The sequence below is a fragment of the Calypte anna genome, unplaced genomic scaffold, assembly GCF_003957555.1.
Source record: "Calypte anna isolate BGI_N300 unplaced genomic scaffold, bCalAnn1_v1.p scaffold_87_arrow_ctg1, whole genome shotgun sequence".
Lineage (NCBI taxonomy): Eukaryota > Metazoa > Chordata > Aves > Apodiformes > Trochilidae > Calypte > Calypte anna.
In genome coordinates, this window is record NW_022045535.1 from 72,122 (window position 1) to 90,516 (window position 18,395).

General features: G+C 47.0%; 1 protein-coding gene across 1 annotated transcript; it reads left to right on the top strand.

The window, feature by feature from the left end:
* The first annotated feature begins 3,996 nt into the window (after positions 1-3,996).
* On the top strand, positions 3,997-9,416 carry LOC103528992 (keratin, type II cytoskeletal 73-like). Its single transcript, XM_030468896.1, has 9 exons — positions 3,997-4,455; positions 5,264-5,478; positions 5,784-5,844; positions 6,546-6,641; positions 7,240-7,404; positions 7,495-7,620; positions 7,908-8,128; positions 8,419-8,447; positions 8,938-9,416. Exons 1-9 carry the CDS (start codon positions 3,997-3,999, stop codon positions 9,414-9,416), a joined length of 1,851 nt encoding a protein of 616 aa, XP_030324756.1.
* Positions 9,417-18,395: the final 8,979 nt, after the last annotated feature.

An 18,395-nucleotide genomic window follows, 5' to 3' on the forward strand; every position in this document is an offset into this window, starting at 1 on the left:
TGATCAGCCTCTCTGAACATCAGTGCTCCACGCTTCAGCTGGGTGTTTGTTCCATCTGAAATTCAGGAGTGGATCTCAAAGCTGCAGAAATAAAACCAAATCAAACATGGGCTTGGGCATAACAAAAGGAAGAGCTGATCTCCTGCTTTTCAGGAAGACCACGGGCAGCTCCTGCCTCCTGTATGGCTCAGAGAACCAAGAAAACAGCTTCAACTGGAAGGGGTAAGAGCTGTAGATTTTATAGGGAAGTTACTGGAGCCTTGTAACAGCTGCAAGATTTCTTTTCCTTTTCTAATAATTTTTTTTTTTTTTTTTGCTTTATAGGCTGTGTGATCCCATTCATGGCCCTGGTTTCCTGTACCTCCCACATTCATTCCCACCGTGCACTTCTGTGGGAGGGAGACATCAGCATGAAAAAGATCAAAACAATCCTTTGCTTTGTTGCAAGCCTCAGCTTTAGAGGCACCCAGAGGAGCTGAGCTGGGTGCTCACACCAGGAACTGACCGAGTCCGGGGAGCGTGTGATGTTGGGTGCTCTCATTAGGACTTCAAAGGGGCTAAAGAAATTTGGAGCCCAAAGGGTGGGACTAATTTCACCTGACTTTAACTGTCCAGAAGTGGGGCGCCTGGTCTGGTTGTCTGGTTGTCTAGACTGCCTCTGGTAGTCAATAAGAAGAGAGGTAAGTACCTCCAGAGGTGGATTCCTCCCACCTGTCTTCACTGCCTATTTTAGGATGCAGTGAATCATTGTCTGGAGATGCCTATCTCTTTCTATTAGCCAGGGAGAGAGCCTCAAAGATGAAATTAGAATACATGGGTAGTTTGATGGCTGAAGCAGGGAGGGAAGTGCACCCAGGCCCAGTGTTTGATGGATTTTGTGAGGAACATCCTTTGAAAATCCCATCCTTGGCTTCTAACGTGGAGCAGAGGGAGGTTAAGGAGAGGACAAAACACATTCCCAGCTTGAATTCCCTTGGACAACTTTGGCTGATGAGGGAGCAAGGCTGCATTAATCAGATCAGTTCTTCAACAACTCCTGAAGGACACAAGCAGGAGTCGATAGAATCCCTGAAATTCTGTGCATCAAATTGTTCTGAGCCAGCCTTAGATCCAACAAATGCTGTTAGCACAGGCAGGTTATTGCCATTGTCCTGTCTGAATGCAATGAGTTTTCTCTGGCTGGGGATAATTACAGAGATGGAGCATGGCTCTTTGAGACTATCGCATAAAACACATTCAAAGTGCTCGTTGGGATTCATCTCCAGAGGCAACAACCAAATTACTGAACTTCACATGTTCTGCTAATGAATTCCATTTTCAGCACCACATTCAGGGAGAAGAATGCTGACAAAGGGAGAGATTGCAAGTCGTCAAAATGAATCATTCAACCCTTCATCAAAATATTTTCCTGTCTTCTTTCCTCAGTCTTCCCCCTCCTACTTTTTTTTTTTTCTTTTTGTTTCTTTAGTCAAAAAGATGCAACTTTTGTTGTAGAGAACTTCCCCTTGACCAAACTTAAAATAATAAACTTTTGATTCTTGAGAACGTGGGGCACCAACAATCATTGCCAAGCTGGAAGAGGGAAGATTTAGAGTAGACCTTAGAAAGTTCTTCACTAGGAGGGTGCTGAGCCCTTGGGTGCCCCCAGAAGCTGTGGCTGCCCCATCCCTGGAGGTTTGAAGGTTGGGATGGGGCTTGGATGCCCCTGGGCTGGGGGAGGGGTCCCCATGGCAGGGAGATGGCACTGGATGGTGACTTCACACCCAAATAGCTTCTGCACAGCTGCTTCCTCACTGGGATTCTCCAGCAGCATCAGGGGTTTGGCAGACGTGGAAATATCACCCAATAATGGGCAACTTCCACCCAAAAGTGATGCTCTCACCTTTCATGAAGACAGTGGCTCTGGCAAGGGGTTTTGAAGCTGGTTCACGGGTGGATGATTGCAGCCTGTGATAGGTTCCTGGTGGCTTCCAGGGTGTCTGTAAAGGGACACAGGGCAGGGAGCCCTCGCTCTGAGGTCTGGTGCAGTTTTCCCCCAAAGAGCTCCTACCAATCATCTTCTGTCCTCTTTGGGTTCAAAGCTGCATTTCACTTCTGATAAATCTTTGTTTAGGACTGGAAGGCTCTGGGAAGCTACAAGCTTTAGTTTGAAGTCTCTAATGGTTGTTTTACCTGATTTTGCCAACTGTGCTGGCAACCCAGTGTAAACTGGGAGCCTGAAATACTATCAACAAAGGTGTAATCTGAAAGTCATGCTGCAAATATGTTGAATTATCCCACCTGTATAGGCCAGAAGTATAAGTTTACACAACTAATTTGTACCACCAGCCCCTCAAACTCACCCAGGTTGTAATTACATGCCCAATTAATAGCCTCCTGAAACTCCCTGCTGCAGTCACGTCCTATGGTTTCGGGGTGCAAGTCTTCTTTTTGCCAACTTCATATTAGGAGGTATAACATTTTAAGGAGGTTTAGCACTTTTTTGGTGATTTGCTCTGCCTGTTCCTAGCTCTTGGAAAATGTTTTTGGAGTGGTTTAATGAGGATGAAGGAACACAGCTACTGGGTGTCTCCAGCAACAATATATAACGTGCAGACTTCTTCAAGGTTCTTCAAGCTTTGCTGCCTTTCAGTTAGGAAGGGCTGAGGGCATTTAGCTGTTTGCACCATGATGTCTCTTTTTCTCCCAAACACTTTACTCTCAAAGAGCTGAAAGGGCTCTATTGTTTTGACTTTCCAAATGTCAGTTTAGAGAAGGTTGGGAGACAGGTTCACCGTCTCAGCTCCTTGGGCTGGTGATTAGGAGAGATTCATCTCAGCAATGTGAGTCAAAGCCATCTCTGGTGTCCAGTTTAATCTACTCATTAAGACTTCCTCTGTTGGTGGAGAAAGACACGAAGTGAATCATGCCAGTTCCCCTGAGCATGGACCCAGGGGCTGTTGTGTCCCCTGGAGGTGTTATCTCCACCGAGTGTCAAGGACATGGCTGGCAAAGTCACCCAACCTTCGGCTGTTGCTTCTTGAGTGATGTGGCTGTAACCAGACTGAACTCTGCTACTGTTCCTTTTTTGTTCTCTGTAGAGACTACCAGAAGATGAATCAAAGAGGTCTTGGTCACCCAGCTTGGGAGTAGCAAGGGCCAAAAATCTCATTGTACCAAATAAACTTCAGGATCAGAATTTGCAGCATTGCTCGAGTGAAAATGTCATGGCTTTCACACAACTTAAAACCTAGCAAAACCCCTGAAATATGCCTCAGATCCTGGGTGAAATCTGCTTTTGGTGGTCTTTCATGTGGTAAGAGAAAGTCAGTGTGAAATGCTGCATGGGGGGGGGGCATTATGAGTCCCTACATATGAATGCAGACCCAGAACCCACTGAATGTGCTGGTGTTTCTGGCACAGAAATGATCCATTCATCACAACATAACTTCCATGGGGTTTTTTTCCATCACTGTCTTTTTTTTTATTATTATTATTTATTTTTATTATTATTATTATTACTTTTTCCGCTCCCAAAACAAGCCCGGTGAGAGAAAAAAGGAAAGATTGTGAAATTACCCCCACAAAATGCAAGTCTGCAAAACATGCCATCACACACAAAACCCATGAGACACAAAACCCCAAACAACACACTGCAAACAAATCACAAAGAGTTTCTTCAAAAATGTTTGCTAAACTATAATTAGCCTAAGTTAGGGGAACACTTCAAACTTTAATATATTCTAAGCCAACTTGCAAACAGAGCACTTTTAGATTCCTTTTTATTTCCTCAGTAGTTAGTATTTGCTGGGCTGGTTTGCATTTTGAGGAGCATTTATTGCTGCCAGGCAAACCAAACCCTTAAGCGCTTTAAATTAACGTCCTGATCCTATCAAGGCCAGCTTCCCAAATGTATATAAGGGATAGCATCACCGTGTCACCTCAGTGGGATCCCTGTTCCTCTCCTGCAGAAGAACTTCCCCTAAACTTTCATATTCCACCTTCAAAGAAGCCACGATGAGCAGACAGGCGCCTACGGTGAGATCCGTCCTGGGACGAAGAGGCTTCAGTTCGGCTTCGGAGATTTGTGGTCGAAGCTTTGCTGCCTCTGCCTGCCAGCCCGTCCGCTGTGGAGCTGGTGCCTACAGCAGCAGGAGTGTCTGCAACCTGGGGGGGAACAGGAGAATTTCCTACGTCAACGGGGCCTGTGGGACTGGGTGTTTTGGAGACCTCGGCTTTGGCGGCGTGGGCTACGGGAACGTTGGAGCCAGAGTTGGCGTTTGTGGTCCCAGGGGATACAGTATTGTGAGAGGCTACCCCGAACGCAAGCCCGATGGCATCCAAGGTATCTGCATCGATGAGAGGCTTCTGAAGCCCCTCTGTGTTGGGGTGGACCCCCTGGAACATGAAATACGCTGCCAGGAGAAAGAACAGATCAAGACCCTCAACACCCAATTCGCCTGCTTCATCGACAAGGTGAGTGCCAGCTGCTTGCACATCTCTGAGGACACAACCAAAACCCTCCAAAACCCTCACCCAGCTCATGCCACGAGGTCCTGAGCTGGGTCCACACAAGGGTCCTCAGTCCCTCCGGGCTGAGTTGAGATGAGTTGGTTCTGTTGTGAGAATTGGTTCTGAGTGAGATGTGCAGAGTTGGGGAAGGGCTTGGTTCAGCCACAGTCCTGGTGCTGGATGTTGTTTGTGTTATGGCCATGGTAGCAATTGACTCCCTTGGAGGTGTCTCCTCTCTGGGTGGCCTCTATTCAAGGCTGGTTGTAGCTCAGATAGAAGTTACAGCCCTGATGGGCTCATCTTTCTGTCCTTCCTTTGACTCTTTTCCCTGCTTGGTCTTGAAATGCAGCAACTGCTCCAAAACCATTCCGAAAGCAGAGAAAGTTAATCTTGGTTCAGGCACCAAGAGGTTAGAGATCAAAATCTGAGCTCTCACCTCAGGATCCCTTTGCTGGAAAATCAGAGACAAACAGGTTCCACACTCTGAGGTCTCAATCTCATCCTAAAATATATCAGAGGAGTTTTGCTTCTCTTCATTGGTGAGGAAGGCAGATTTACACCTGTGACTTTCAGGTTTCTAAATAATCTAGACATGTGACTTCGATATTTTTACAAAAGGGCAGATCATTTTATGACCATTGTAGCAAATCACCTCTCACTTCCCCAAAACCTTATTCTTGCACCTGCAGAGAGAGCAGAGAGTTCAACCAGGTCTCAGGTCATCACATCCAGATAGGTGTTGGAAAAAACTGCCATTTGTTTTGGACTGCAGGTCCGATTCCTGGAGCAGCAGAACAAAGTGCTGGAGACCAAGTGGGGCCTGCTGCAGCAATACGTCCTCCCCAAGAAAGGGAAAAACCTTGAACTGTACTTTGAGAATTACATCTGCGACCTGCGGAAGCGCCTGGACTGCTTGCTCTGTGAAAAGCAAAAACTGGGCAGTGAGGAGTGTGCCACGAGCCAGCTGGTGGAGGAGTTCAAGTGCAAGTAAGGACCTTGGCATTTCACTTCTTCCCTGGTTTGTCTCAGCTCCCAGACATGTGGCACATCCCCTTTGGGGATGTCACATTCTTCTGTCTCCCTGCTGCAAACTCTTTGCATTGTTAATGACACTGCTGATGAAGAAGCCTCTGATCTTGGGATGCTCTAATGTTTGGTCTCCAGACACTGATCCTCCAGTGCCTGGTGGCAGTCTCTGAGCAGGTGAAGGTTGTTATTTGTACCTGGTAGTTAATGCCTCTGTGTCTGCCAGTACTGCTCAGCTCAGACCTTTTCTTTTCCTTTTCCGACAGATATGAAGAGGAAATCAACAGGAGGACCACGGTGGAAAATGAGTTTGTGGCACTCAAAAAGGTGAGAAACCCAAAGCACACGAAACATTATACCCACAACAGCTGTATTTGGTGTAAAGCTTGGCTGGCATAGTGTGTTATTGGCAGGTGCCTGCAAAAGCTATAATAATAATATAATAATAATAATAATAATAATAATAATAATAATGAGCAGAAGGAGGGATGTCTGGAAAGAGGCATGGGGTCAGAAAAAGAGGCAAATGTAAGTTGAAAGGAAAAAGAATGTATCCTCAAAGCTTACATCATCAGTACTACAGCAATACTTTTGTTACCCCAAGCACATTCTTCAGTGTAATGGGAGGGTGTATTTGTGGATGGAAGACAGGATGGGAGAGGTCACACTGTGTCTAAGACACTGTTTCTTTTCTGACAGTCTCTCCACATCTTTTATACTTGGACAGCAGAAAAGTAGAAATCATTTGAACAATATTAAAAATTTATGTTTAAATACCCATTAGTCAATTCTGAGTTTGTAGCAGAAGGTCCTAAGTAATAAGCAAACTAATTCCTGTAAGTCACACTGGAATGGGTTTTGTTTTCCTTTAGGAGACACCAGGGAATCTTGACTCACCCTCTCACACCTTTCTGCTCTTGAACTCTTGCTGAAACTTGTTTCTGTTTTATTGGCACTGCCTCTGTCTTCTCCTTGTTTCTCCAATGTTTTCAGCAAGATTGGGCTGGAACGTCTCTCCTCTCTTTCAGGATGCAGACTGCATCTTTTTGAACAAGGAAGAGCTGGAGGTGAAGGTGGATCTGCTAAGAAGGCAGCTGGAGCTGTTGAAATGTGTGTTTGAGGAGGTGGGTGTCCCTGATCCATCCCAGGTGGTGCTGGCTTCATCTCGAGGTGCTCCATATTTTATATGGCTTGAAACCCCTCTTGGACATGTCTCATCCCCAGCCCTGAATACTTGGAAGTGTTGGAAATACAGGGCTGATATTATATTTACATGATTATGCTGGAAACAGGGTGGTTCCCCCTCTCCTTAGGCAGCTGCAGGGATGCATTGGCTGTGCCCAAACCTACCCCCAAGAAAAGAGATGTGTCTGTCTTGTTGCTCTGGCTTGCAGCTGTCTGATTAGAGCTAAAGAAACTCCCAGCTTAATCCTGTCATTAACATCAGTCAGGCAGCTGAAGATGACAGGATACCAAGGGTTAAGTCATTCAACTTCCTTGCCCTTGATGTGGACAGAATTGCTGCAGGTCAGCATCTAGGTCAGGAGCTGGCGTGCGGCAACCCATCCAGCAGGGAGGATTTTCTGCTGAGCCAAGCTGAGGGACATTTCTTGACTTGTTATAGCCATGAGCTGAGCAACGGGGCTCCTCATCCCAGCTTTTCCCTCCTTGCAAAGTCTGAGGATGGCTGAAAGCTGACTAAGCCATTCCCCAAACCTGCAGGAACGGGCTCAGGTGGATCGCCAGCTCTGCGACACTTCGGTCATTGTGAAAATGGACAACAACAGAGACCTGGACATGGAAAGCATCATCAAGAATGTTGAATGCTGGTACCAAGAAATAGCTCAGAAGAGCAAAGAAGAAGTTGATGCTTTCTACCAAACCAGGGTGAGTAAGAAGCCACCTCGGTGTGTACCTGGTCACTTGAGAGGCTGCTAGGTCAGAAATGACTCTGCTCTTGTTTCTTCTTGATTCCAGTTTCAGGAGCTTCAGGATAAGAGAGGCAAATACTGTGATGACCTCCAAAGCAACAAGTGTGAGATCTCAGAGCTAACCCGGATGATACAGAAGCTGCAGTGTGAACTGGAGAATGTGAAGAAGCAGGTAGGAGAGGCCCAGAGGTGTTGTTTCCAGAAAGGAAAATGTCTTGAAGGACATCTTGGATACAGGGAATGAGGATGTATTGGCCTCTAGTAGAGTTAAGACCTGCTCTAGGCTGTAGTTGGAAAGGGTATATTGGGAAAGTGGGGAGAGAAAAGAGATGCTGATGGGTTGTTTTTTTTTTTGGCTGTTTGTTATTGGAAGAGCAAATTAATCCAAAATCAGAATATCTGGGATTTTGGAAACAAAGCCTGGGATAATATCTGCACTGTTATCCTCCCCTCTGACAGGTCTCCTGCCTGCAAACCTCCATTTGTGACGTTGAGCAGCGTGGGGACTGTGCCCTGAAAGATGCCCGGGAGAAGCACATTGAGCTGCAGAACGCCCTCCAGAAGGCCAAGGATGAGCTGGCTTGCATGCTGAGGGATTACCAGGAGCTGCTGAACGTCAAACTGGCCCTGGATATTGAGATTGCAACATACAAGACCCTCCTGGAAGGTGAAGAGAGCAGGTGAGTGGCAGAGACCTTTCCTCCTGTAAATTAGAGGCCAGAATGATTCCAGCTGAATTTTGCAGCTCCCAGATCCTCCCAGGCTCACAGAAACTGGGGCTGGATTGATGGCTGGAGGCCATGCCAGCTGCCCTTGTGCCAAGAAAAACAGTTCCCTGTCCTAGGGATAGTCAGACATGTTACAACAAGGGATTAAGTGGGCTGGATGCATGGCTGGAAGTTATGAGTAACGCCAGGTTTCTAGATGTGCCTGCAACTGGTTAATGGATTTCTCTTCTTTCACCTTACAGGATATGTGTGGGGAACCCCGTGAGTGTGTGTAAGTAACCTGAAGATTTTCAGCCATGAGGGTTTTTCCTTTTAGGACAGGCAGGTTATGGAGCTGCATGATCCATCTGCCCCAGCTCCCCCTGCCAATGTCCCTTTTCTCCGTGTCACCTGAGGCTGATGTTGAAGGTTCAGCCTCAGAAATCCCAGTTTCAAAAAACTCAGTTTTTGGGTAGCAGGGGGTAAGGTCAAACTGATGACCCTTTCCTACTCTTGGAGGCAACAGTGAGTTGTCCTGGCAAAGCTGCTGGCAAAGTGCTCTGAACTGGGACAGAACGTGAGCCACGTGGGAACTGGGAGGACCTGAGAGGGGATGTGTTGGGACACAGGGGAGGCGTTGGAGGGAGCAGGGGCTTGGATACCTTGGACAAACCTAGAGGAAATCAGGTTTGGTCGGTTCTGTTGCTCATGAAACGACTTGCCTTGGGAGAGCCTCCCAGTTTTCCTCTCTAAATAACCAATCCCCTGGGCTGTCTTTGCAGCTGTGGTCAGCAGTGGCTACAACCTCCCCGATGACTGCGGGCTGATGGCCGCCAGCGGGGCCGCCTGTGGCTTCACCTCCATGGGGAGACGTTCCGGACGCCACAGCTCCCAGAATGGAGGCTTCAGCTCCCGGAGTGCTGGGATCCATCCCAAGAGAATCATTAGCTCAGTGGCCAAGCAGTGTGTGCCAGAGGTTTATTGCCAAACCGGAGGGCTCAACTGCAAAAACGGGGGATTCAGCTCCCGGAGCGGGGGGTACCCAACCCGCGCCGTCATCAGCACAGGGAACGGGGGCTTGAACGCGAGGATGGGGGCTTGCCAAAGCGGGGGGGTGGTCAGCTTTGGGAACCAAGGTTGTGTCATCCGGCAGCTGGGGGGTTCTCCCGTTGTCGTGGCAAACAGCCCCGAGGTCGTGGGGTGCAACAACGGCGTGGTGGGGAACTTCGGGGTTGTCAGAGATCAGTGTGTTGTCCCCTAAGGCCACTGGCTGGGGAGGTGGCCCAGCCATGGGGGCAACACTTAGACCTGCAGTTCCTTCCAGTGAGATGATACAGGGTGGTTTCTCTGCCCACTAGTAGCAATATTTGTCACCGAGCCCATTTCCACATTTATTAGCACCAGGTACATCCCCCTGCCAGTTTCTGTTTCCAAAGACACATCTAGCAAGCTTCCCCAGCAGGTGCTCAGCACAGCGTGGAGTTTCTACTGAGTTTCTACTGCTCAGATTGTCACAGGTTGAAGGGTTTGCCTGCTGCCCTGCCTCCTCTCTCTGACTTTCCCCATAACGAGCAGATTCATTAACAATCTTCTTCCTTAGATGACACCTCTTTTTCTTCCTGCTCCTCCCAAAGCATTTCAGAAAAGAGAGGGGTGATTTAACTTTCCCAGGAGGCACTGCAAAGAGCACCGTCCCTTCTTTTTTTCCCCTCTCTCCTGCTTCTTTCTTTTTCTTATTTTTTTTTTTCCTTGCCAAAGAAGAAACCCTGAGCTGCGAATTTGAGCTTAAATTTTAAATAGGGCAATTTCAGCTTGCAAAACACCTGCTAGTTATGCTGCAGCCATAGGCTTTCTTGTGGAATTTGCTTAACAGACAACCAGGTAGTGCTTTTCATTTGCTTTTGCATGTTAGGGGTGGCTAGTTCAAAGCGTGCTGGTTTTTAGAAGACCTCAACCCCCCCTCCCAACCCCTGGAATGCCAAGGGAAGTTACTGCTGCATGATTCTTCTGAGCTGACATCTTGTACCCACACAAAGAGAGCTCCTCTCACTGACTGCTCACACTTCCAGCTTTTCACTGTGCCTTCAATAAACTGCATGGAAAGTACACGGGTTGTCTCTGAATTTGTCCCATTATTTGAAGAAATAACAATGTGGGTGAAGAAATGCTCTTTCACAGTCCATGGGGGGAAAGAAAGGACCAAACAAAACTTCTGATTGTCTTAAACAGGTTGGAGAGACAAGGGAGACAGATGCTGGGGGAGCCCAGTGGTGTTTATTATTTTATTTACCTCCTTCTATCACATCACCTATACGATACCAAATAGCCCAGTGTCAAAGATTTCCAGGCACTCCCCAGAATAGTTCTGAGCACTGAAAGGTGTCCTCTATGGCAAGTTTGCCAGCCCCTGGAGCTTCATTAATTGCTGCAGCCTCAGAACAACTCATTTGTCTGATCCATCCATTTCACAGCAGTTGAGTCAAGAGAAATGCCCATGCTGACCCCATGGGCTCACAATCAGGGCTCTGCTCTGCCACACTCACCAGTATTTCAGACAAAACCCCCCCTTTTTTTTTTTATTTTGGTGGCATTAGGGCTGACAAAGTGTCAGATTTACCCTGTGTGGCTTAAAAGGCCAATGGATAAGCTCTGAAATTTCTTGGCCATAACAGGGTGAGATGACTTACTCTTAGTTTGAAGGTCCCTCACATGTGAGCTCGTTGCTGGGGGCTCACTGCAGGGAAAGAAACCAACATTTCCACGGGGTGATTCATCCAACCAAACACCTAATTTAGCAGGAAATGCATCAAGCTCCAGACTCTCCTGACTGCATCTCCTGGGTCTCTCCTGGCCTCGCCAGCAGCCCAGGGCAGGGGTATTTGTACAGGTGGAGACATCACCAGGTACCCAGACAAATACACCCTTCTTGTCATCCTCTGGGTTTGCAGACACTATTATCACAGTGAATTTCTCCCTGTCTCCAGCAGATGAAGAATTACAGGTCACACGACGCCACTCATCTCTCTGCTCTCGCAGGGCGACCTTCTAATTGCAACCTGAAAGCAGTGAGTATTAAAGGCTGATGCAAGGGAGAAGATAAGCACCTCTGGGGAAGGGCAGGAGATGTCATTTCTATGCTAAGAGTAGAAAAGGTCTCATCTAAGGTCTCCTCATGATCCTCTGTGTCTCAGGCTCTGATTGGATGGAGAGTCCTCCCCTTCAACTTTTCTCTCAGACCAGCTCAGGAGTTTCTCCAATGTTTAAGTGGCTACAATTAGCTGAGGTGGAGCCCAGGGAAGTGGCTAATTTTGCATCTGAGCTGAATGCAATTGGAATTTGGAAAAAAGGCAAAGCCTGGAGTTCCTGCTGAGCCACCAGGCAGCTCCAGCTGATGGCTGGAATGTCACCAGTTCCCTCTGTGGCTTCACTCTGGGCCACAGCCAAGCATCCTGATGAGAGACATGGCCTCCCCTTCACAATCCATAGCCAAGTCTCAGCTTGACTTTGTTTCAGAGGCCTTTGCTGCTTTGCTAAAAAATAACATTGCTTGAGAAGCTCTGGGACCTGGGGTTAGTCCTCACCAGCTGCTCCCAGTTGACTTGACCAGGTTGTTTTGCTCTCCATCCATGGCCTGGTGGAACAAGAACTGGCTTTGCATGATGGTCCCAGCCTCAAAGGGGAGAAATCCCAGCAAGCTCCTGGTTTTCCAGAGCTTTCTCCTGGTTAAGTCAGGACATCAAGATGTCCCCAGACAAGAGAGGACACAAGCCAGGGCTGTCACTTGCAGCACCTCATTTTCTTGCTTCAGGGGTGACCTGCAGGCAGGAGTCTAAAATATCTTCCTAAAGTTAGGAAGGGTGACTTCTCCCATCCCAGCCCTGGCAGTAATAGGTGACAGCCTCATTTCAGTGGCAGAATAATTATCTTTTACTGGGCAGAATAATAGAGTGAAGAAAGGAAGATGATGCTACCCCTTCCAAAACGAGGGCAGCTCCTTCCCTTCTCATGTTTGAGCCAACACCCAGATATTCTTAGCTATAATTTTACCAAACCAAAGAGGAAGATGAGGGCTGCATTTGTTTTTTCTCTATGGTTACAGATGAATGGGCTGGCTGTTAAGATTTTGTCACCGTAGTGAAAGGAAAAGGTTCATCTCAAAGGGGTTATAAACTCTTTGTTAAAGCTTGTTTTACAAGCTCAGGTACATTTCCTGGAAAGTAATTGCTGTTTTTCCTTCTCACACATTTGGTTTTTTTTTTTTTAAATCTTGGGGATTTTTTTTTTTTACTCTTCTTTTTAACAGCAGTTACAGAATCATAGAATCCTTTTGGTTAGAAAAGACCTTTAAGATCATCAGGTCCAACCATGAACCCAGCACTGCCAAGTGCATCACTAAGCCACGTCCCTCAGCACAACATCTACAACAAAACAATCTGAAACAGGTTTTTTATGTTGGGGAACTAGCTTTTCTGCCAACATCCACAGAAAATATTTGGATAAATGTTTCCATTCAGTTATTTTAGGGAAAGTTCCTAATATTTACAGATCCCATTCCAGTAATTTTATTCAATGAAATATTTGCTTTGGATGTTTTGGCTGAGCAGTACAAACACTTCAAGCTTTTGGAGCAAAGCCATCCAGACTAAATCCAGATATCCTCCATCATCCATGGAGGACTGGGAGAACAAGCCTGGGTGTGTTGCAGAAAGAACAATAGGAAGAGAGGGGTGACTCTATTCTTGGGTAACCTCCTGCAAATATGTCACCACCCTTTGTAAGCAGCATTTTCCATTCAGCCATCCTGCTGAGGATGGAACAACTCCTGCCATAAACTCACCTTCAGCCTTACCACACTGACCTACTCTCCCCAGACCTAATTTACAGAGTAGAAAGAGTGGCTCACCTTCTCCTAAAGCATCTTTCTGCACGGAATACACCAAGATAAAAATGCTGGAAGAGAAGGAAAGGTGGAACAGAGAGGGTGTCATCTCCAAGAGCATCATCTCCCCAGCCTGTCCCTGCAGAAGAGGTGACACAACCAAAGCCATCAGCTGGAAGGACACACTTGACACTAAATATTGGAGCTGGTAATTAACCCCAGCAGAATGCCTTACATAAGGAAGTGTTTTCCCAGCCAGGACTGTCATCCAAGCTTTTTCACTTGCTCTTTATTTATTCTCTGTGTGTCTGCTATCTGCTCTCATGCTTTTTCATGTCAAAACCAGGCTCCATTTACCACTAGCCAAACAAACCAGATGTTCACCTCACCCAGCCTTGCCCAGCATCAGCAATAGTTTTCAAAGTCTGGCAGTGCTCAGGCTCTTTCTGTCCCTGCTTCCCAGGAGGGTTGGTGTTTTTTTCTCTCTCTCCCTACCTGGAATGAACTAAAGATGAACCCTCTGCAATCTCACATTGGGCCCTACGTCTTTGTTTTTGTCTTTTCTGCTGCTTCTGAGCTAAAAAAGCTGCAAACTCAACCTTTCAATCAATAGAAATAGCAAGAAACTGGACCAGGAACCCCTTTGAGCAAATTTATAGAGACTTTGGTGTGGAACACACCCAGGTGGCACAAGGGGGGGAAGGATGTGCTTTAGTTTTGGCTTTAAAGATCCCACAAGTGCCAAAAGTTTGGGGTTTCTAGCAGCAGAGGAGCTTGTAGGATGAATCCTGGGGTAGTGATCCTGGTCCCATTCATTCTGCAGGCAGTGAAAAGAGCCAAAGCATCAGCCCAGATGAAAGCTCCCAGCATGGGTAAAGCTCCAGGGCTGCATCATCTGGGACTAGGAAATACAAAGGTAAAGAAATCTCAGGAATAAATCTGCCTGCTTTGCTGATAAGGTAGGAGAAGGAATTTTGCTTTTATTCCCCACTGACTTCCTCACAGAGCCAAACTGGGAAGTCCCCAACCACATCAGAAAGACATGGTTTGGAAAATCCCACTTGAAAAAAAAAAAAAAAAAGAAAGAAAAAAACCCCACAACTTGTTAAATTTCATCTTTTTGTCATAGGTGTGAAAAAAAAACTGAATTAAGTCGGGCACAATTTCCTGGAGGACAGAAATTATGTTTTTGTGGTCTGACAAAGCAGCTGCAGATCTTTTTCCCTTTTTTTTACCACTACTCAAGGAATTACCATCAAGAATAATTTTTAAATATTTTTTTTCTTCACCTATCCAATTTTCAAACACAGTATCTAGCTCCCAGGAAGCACAGAGCTTTTTATTTCCTCTTCCTGACCCCTGGACTAAAGGAGGTGGCCTAGCTGTCTCCTTGATACGTTGCTTTCTGACCTTTAATAAACACACCATTTGCCACCGTTATTACTCTATTATTATTATTATAATTATTCCTAGCACATGGGGCAGGCAGCAGAGTGGGATGGGAAATCCCAGGCTGTGTTTTCAGCCCTGCATCTGCAGCCTGAGGAAGCAAAGAGCCACTTGGTGCACCAGGTGGGAACAAATGATACCCAGAGCCTGCCACAAAGCAGATGCTGGATAAATACAGGGAAAAAAATTAGCCAATAATTAGTTCCTCCTGGGAACACTCATTCCTTGCAGCCAGACGGCTCCACAATCCACTTGATATTCCAAAGCATGTTGGTGCTTTTGTTGTGGTCAGCATTACTAACGGGAGGGAGGGGGAAGCTTTGAGTCAGAGATCTGGTTTGGAAGGGGATGGATCAAGGTAGGAGCAAAATATTCTGGGCTTGTGGTCCAGGCTCAGCGTGGGGGTGGAGGATTCTCCACCTCCTTGGCTCCAAGCCCTACAGGATCATGCTGGATCTTTCTTGCCTCTGCTTAATACAACCTCTTTCCTTTGAAGGTGATTTTAATGGAAAACTATGATTTATTTTTGTTTTTTTCAACTCAGCTGCACTGGAACAAAGTGTATTTTGGACTTTGATGACCAAACCATGCTTCTGGTAAATTCTGACCTGGTTGTCCCCAAGATTTTTTCCCCTGCCTTTGTCAGGATTTCAGGCTTTCTCTCCTACACCAAGAAAACGTTTTCAGGAGCTCTATCCTTCTCTGAGCACAGCCAGCAACTTTTCTTCTCCATTTTTTTCTAGGTTTGTGCCAGAGAGGTGGCTCGAGGAGTGTCCTGACTGCAGACAACACAATCCTCAGGTCTGCTAAGAATGAGCAGAGGCAGCCCAAACCCAAATTGGCCATAAAAACCACCCGGGCAGCTGAGTGTGAACCGTTTGGTGTCTGCAGGGTCCCCAGGAGCTGGGCAGTGCACGCTGTGCCGCGACGGAGCCGTGGGGCAGGGTGGATTTGTTGAGGCAGGAGCTGGAATTGCTGAGATGTGTGTTTGAAGAGGTAGCAATTCTCCTTTTCTGTCTGCAGGGAAATGCAGGTTATGGGTTTTTTGTTTGTTTGTTTGGTTGGTTGGTTTTTCCTGGAAACACCCCTCATCTTTAGCACAGCCCAGTTCAGCATCGTCAGATTTGGGGTTCAGAGGTGGGAGTTTGGTGCGAGTGAAAATGGGATCCAAAGAAGTACAAAGGATGAGACTAATAAAACTTCCAGTATAGATTCTGCATCACCATCCTTTTCCCATGTTCAGGGACAGTATTTATTCCCCAGAGCATTGCTGAGCAGATGGTCCTAGGACACACCAGCAGTCTCCTAGCAGCCTTGCTCGGGATTTATTGTACAACAGGAAAGAAACGAGCAACTATGTGAAGAAGCAGAGAGGTGGAAGGGTGAATCATAAAAAAACAGAGTTTGGTCTGGTCTTGTCAGTGGAGAAAGCAAAATAACTGATGGACAAAGGTCAGGACCCACATTGAGCTGGTCCCCAGGGTCACTCCCTACAGGAATGTCTTCCCCTGGATAGTCAGGGGGTTCTGCTCATCCCATGCAGTCACTCACAGGGCTGGTGTGTAATTGTACAAGGGAACAAAAAATCCCACTGATATTCCTTGGGGTCTGGGTGTTACGTGGGGAATCCTCTGTCTGTATCCAGTGCTCCTTGGCCACGGTCCAGCTCAGTAGGTGGATTTACCCTTTTTCAGGATTAAAGGACTCTTGGTGTATTCCTCAGCCATGAATCACTCCAGGTCAGATCTGAGCTGCAGGATGAGGACTCTCATTACACAATTAGTTCTGCATTTCCCCAAAAGTGATGCAAATGAGGGGGAATCACTGCAGACTGTAAGTTTTTTCCAACCTTTAGGCACCAGCTTTGCATCTCTGTCAGCGTGAAGATGGACAAGTGATGGGAGATGGGCACCATCAGGAACCCCAGCACCTAATGGAGCTCAGAGCTCATCACAGCTTTGTGCCATCACAGCAGGACAAGAACTGCTGAACATCATTCCACATGTGCAAACATCTGCTCTGGAGGAGCCCAGACGTTGGCCTAGGACACTCTACTAAACAGGATCTCCTAGCAGTCTTGCTTGGGATTTATTGTACAACAGGAAAGAAACGAGCAATTACGTGAAGAAAGCAGAGAGGTGGGAGGGTGAATCATAAAAATATTTTACATTTTAAGCTGCTCATTCCATTCTTGGGTCAAGGAAAGAGGGTTTGGCGTAAATGAGGTATGGTGAGCATCTGAGACCTTCAGCTTTGGAGAGGAGTTGTCCCCTCAGCACTCTGCTTGTGACAGTGCTGAAGGGTTTGGGTGGGGAGGAGGTGCTGAATCTCTGCAGAGCTGCTGGCAATGACAGCAGACTCAGGAGCAATCTCATAAGCACCTGGTGCTCTTTATCGTGTGCTCTTGGAGCAACTTGAAAGGAGTCGCTCGGAGGAGGAGGTGTGACGCTCTGGGGACAGCGTTTGTCAGCCCTTATTTGAAATGAGGGCAGCAAAGCCACAGCTGTCATGCTCAGTAATTAAAGGGAAAGTGAAGCCATCGTCCGTCCTTTGCCTGTCTGAGGACGGGGATTTGCCATGCTGAGCAGTGTGGTGACACAAAACTGCCCGAGAGAAAACCCAGGAAATGCCAAGGAGGAGCCGGAAGGCCAGGTGTGCAATTATTAGGAAGTCTTCAACACCAAGCTGCCTTTTGGTCACTGAGATTTCCACACGCAAGCCTTTTCAGGATCAAGAAGCAGAGAGGCAGGTGCTTAACACTCCCTGGTAGCACAGGCAGTGCCCAGCAGGCGGATCACTCCCTAGGATGCTCAAGGAGAAAAAGCAACCACATAATAACAAGAACAAAGGGAATAACAAGGCAACGCACCTACGTGTGGATGTTGCTTCAACAAATTACACCGGAGTTCCCCCAATTAATCTCCTCAGCGTGTGCATCTCCAATGAGAGGAGGAGGAAGAGGAGGATGGGAGCCTCGTTCCCTTGGGATCACCTTGGGTGCAGAGTTGAGAGCAGCTGCTCAATGAGATGGGGAATTTCTAAGATCCAGCTCAGTGCAGTTTTATTCTGAAAGTTGCAGATTTACCTAATAATGTATTTCCTTTTATCCTCCATCAGAGCATGGCCAGAGTCCTGTTGGCACAGCAATGAAAAATGTACAGTTTTTCATTTTCTCCTTTCCATTTCTCTGCCATTTCTGCCTTCTTTTCCAGTCACTGAGTTCTGGGATTTCTTGGCACAGGTTCCCAAGTCCAGTGCAATGGATGGTGATAGTGGCCCAGCTGGATTTTCAATGCAGTATGGGCACATCTCTGGCCATGGGAGAAAAGAAAGTTTCCTAAACCAGGAGATTAAGGTCAAGAAGTGAAGGAATCCACCTCTGAAACAGTGAAATCAGAGCATAACTTTGCAGCTCTGAAGGTGCAGTGATCCTGCACGCTGGAGGATGTAGCTGTGGCAGAGAAGTCTTTAGCTCACCAGTCCAGGGGTATAATCATTACCGTTGCTTGCCTTTATCTCCCTAAACCTGTGGTTTGCTGGCAATTCAGGGGTAATCTCTGGAAATGGACATTACAACCCTGCAGGCTCACTGAGCTGGGGAAATAGAGACTGAGGTGCCCAAGGTGTCAGTTGGCTGCTCCCCAGGGCAGAGAGCACGGGGTCTTTAGGGACCTTTGGAGCAGCTTTTCTGAGTATTATTCTGAGGAATAGAAGTTGGTTGCAGATTCCTCTAACACAGGTGCTTCTCTTCATCTCCAGTTAACCCAGTGGAGGCAGCCATAACACAGAGCTCATGCACCAAGCCACCACTCACGGAGTGACACACTGAGAGGTTTTTTTTGTGTTGGTGGCAAAATGAATCACAAAAGTGACTCCAACCATTCATTAATCTAATAGGCATGTCCTCCTTAA

Excerpts from the sequence above, each read along its gene's own strand:
- LOC103528992 (XM_030468896.1), top strand. The coding sequence starts at position 3,997 with ATGAGCAGACAGGCGCCTACGGTGAGATCCGTCCTGGGACGAAGAGGC. Across the intron at positions 6,642-7,239 it reads TGAAATGTGTGTTTGAGGAG|GAACGGGCTCAGGTGGATCG; the intron begins GTGGGTGTCCCT and ends CCAAACCTGCAG. Across the intron at positions 7,405-7,494 it reads ATGCTTTCTACCAAACCAGG|TTTCAGGAGCTTCAGGATAA; the intron begins GTGAGTAAGAAG and ends TCTTGATTCCAG.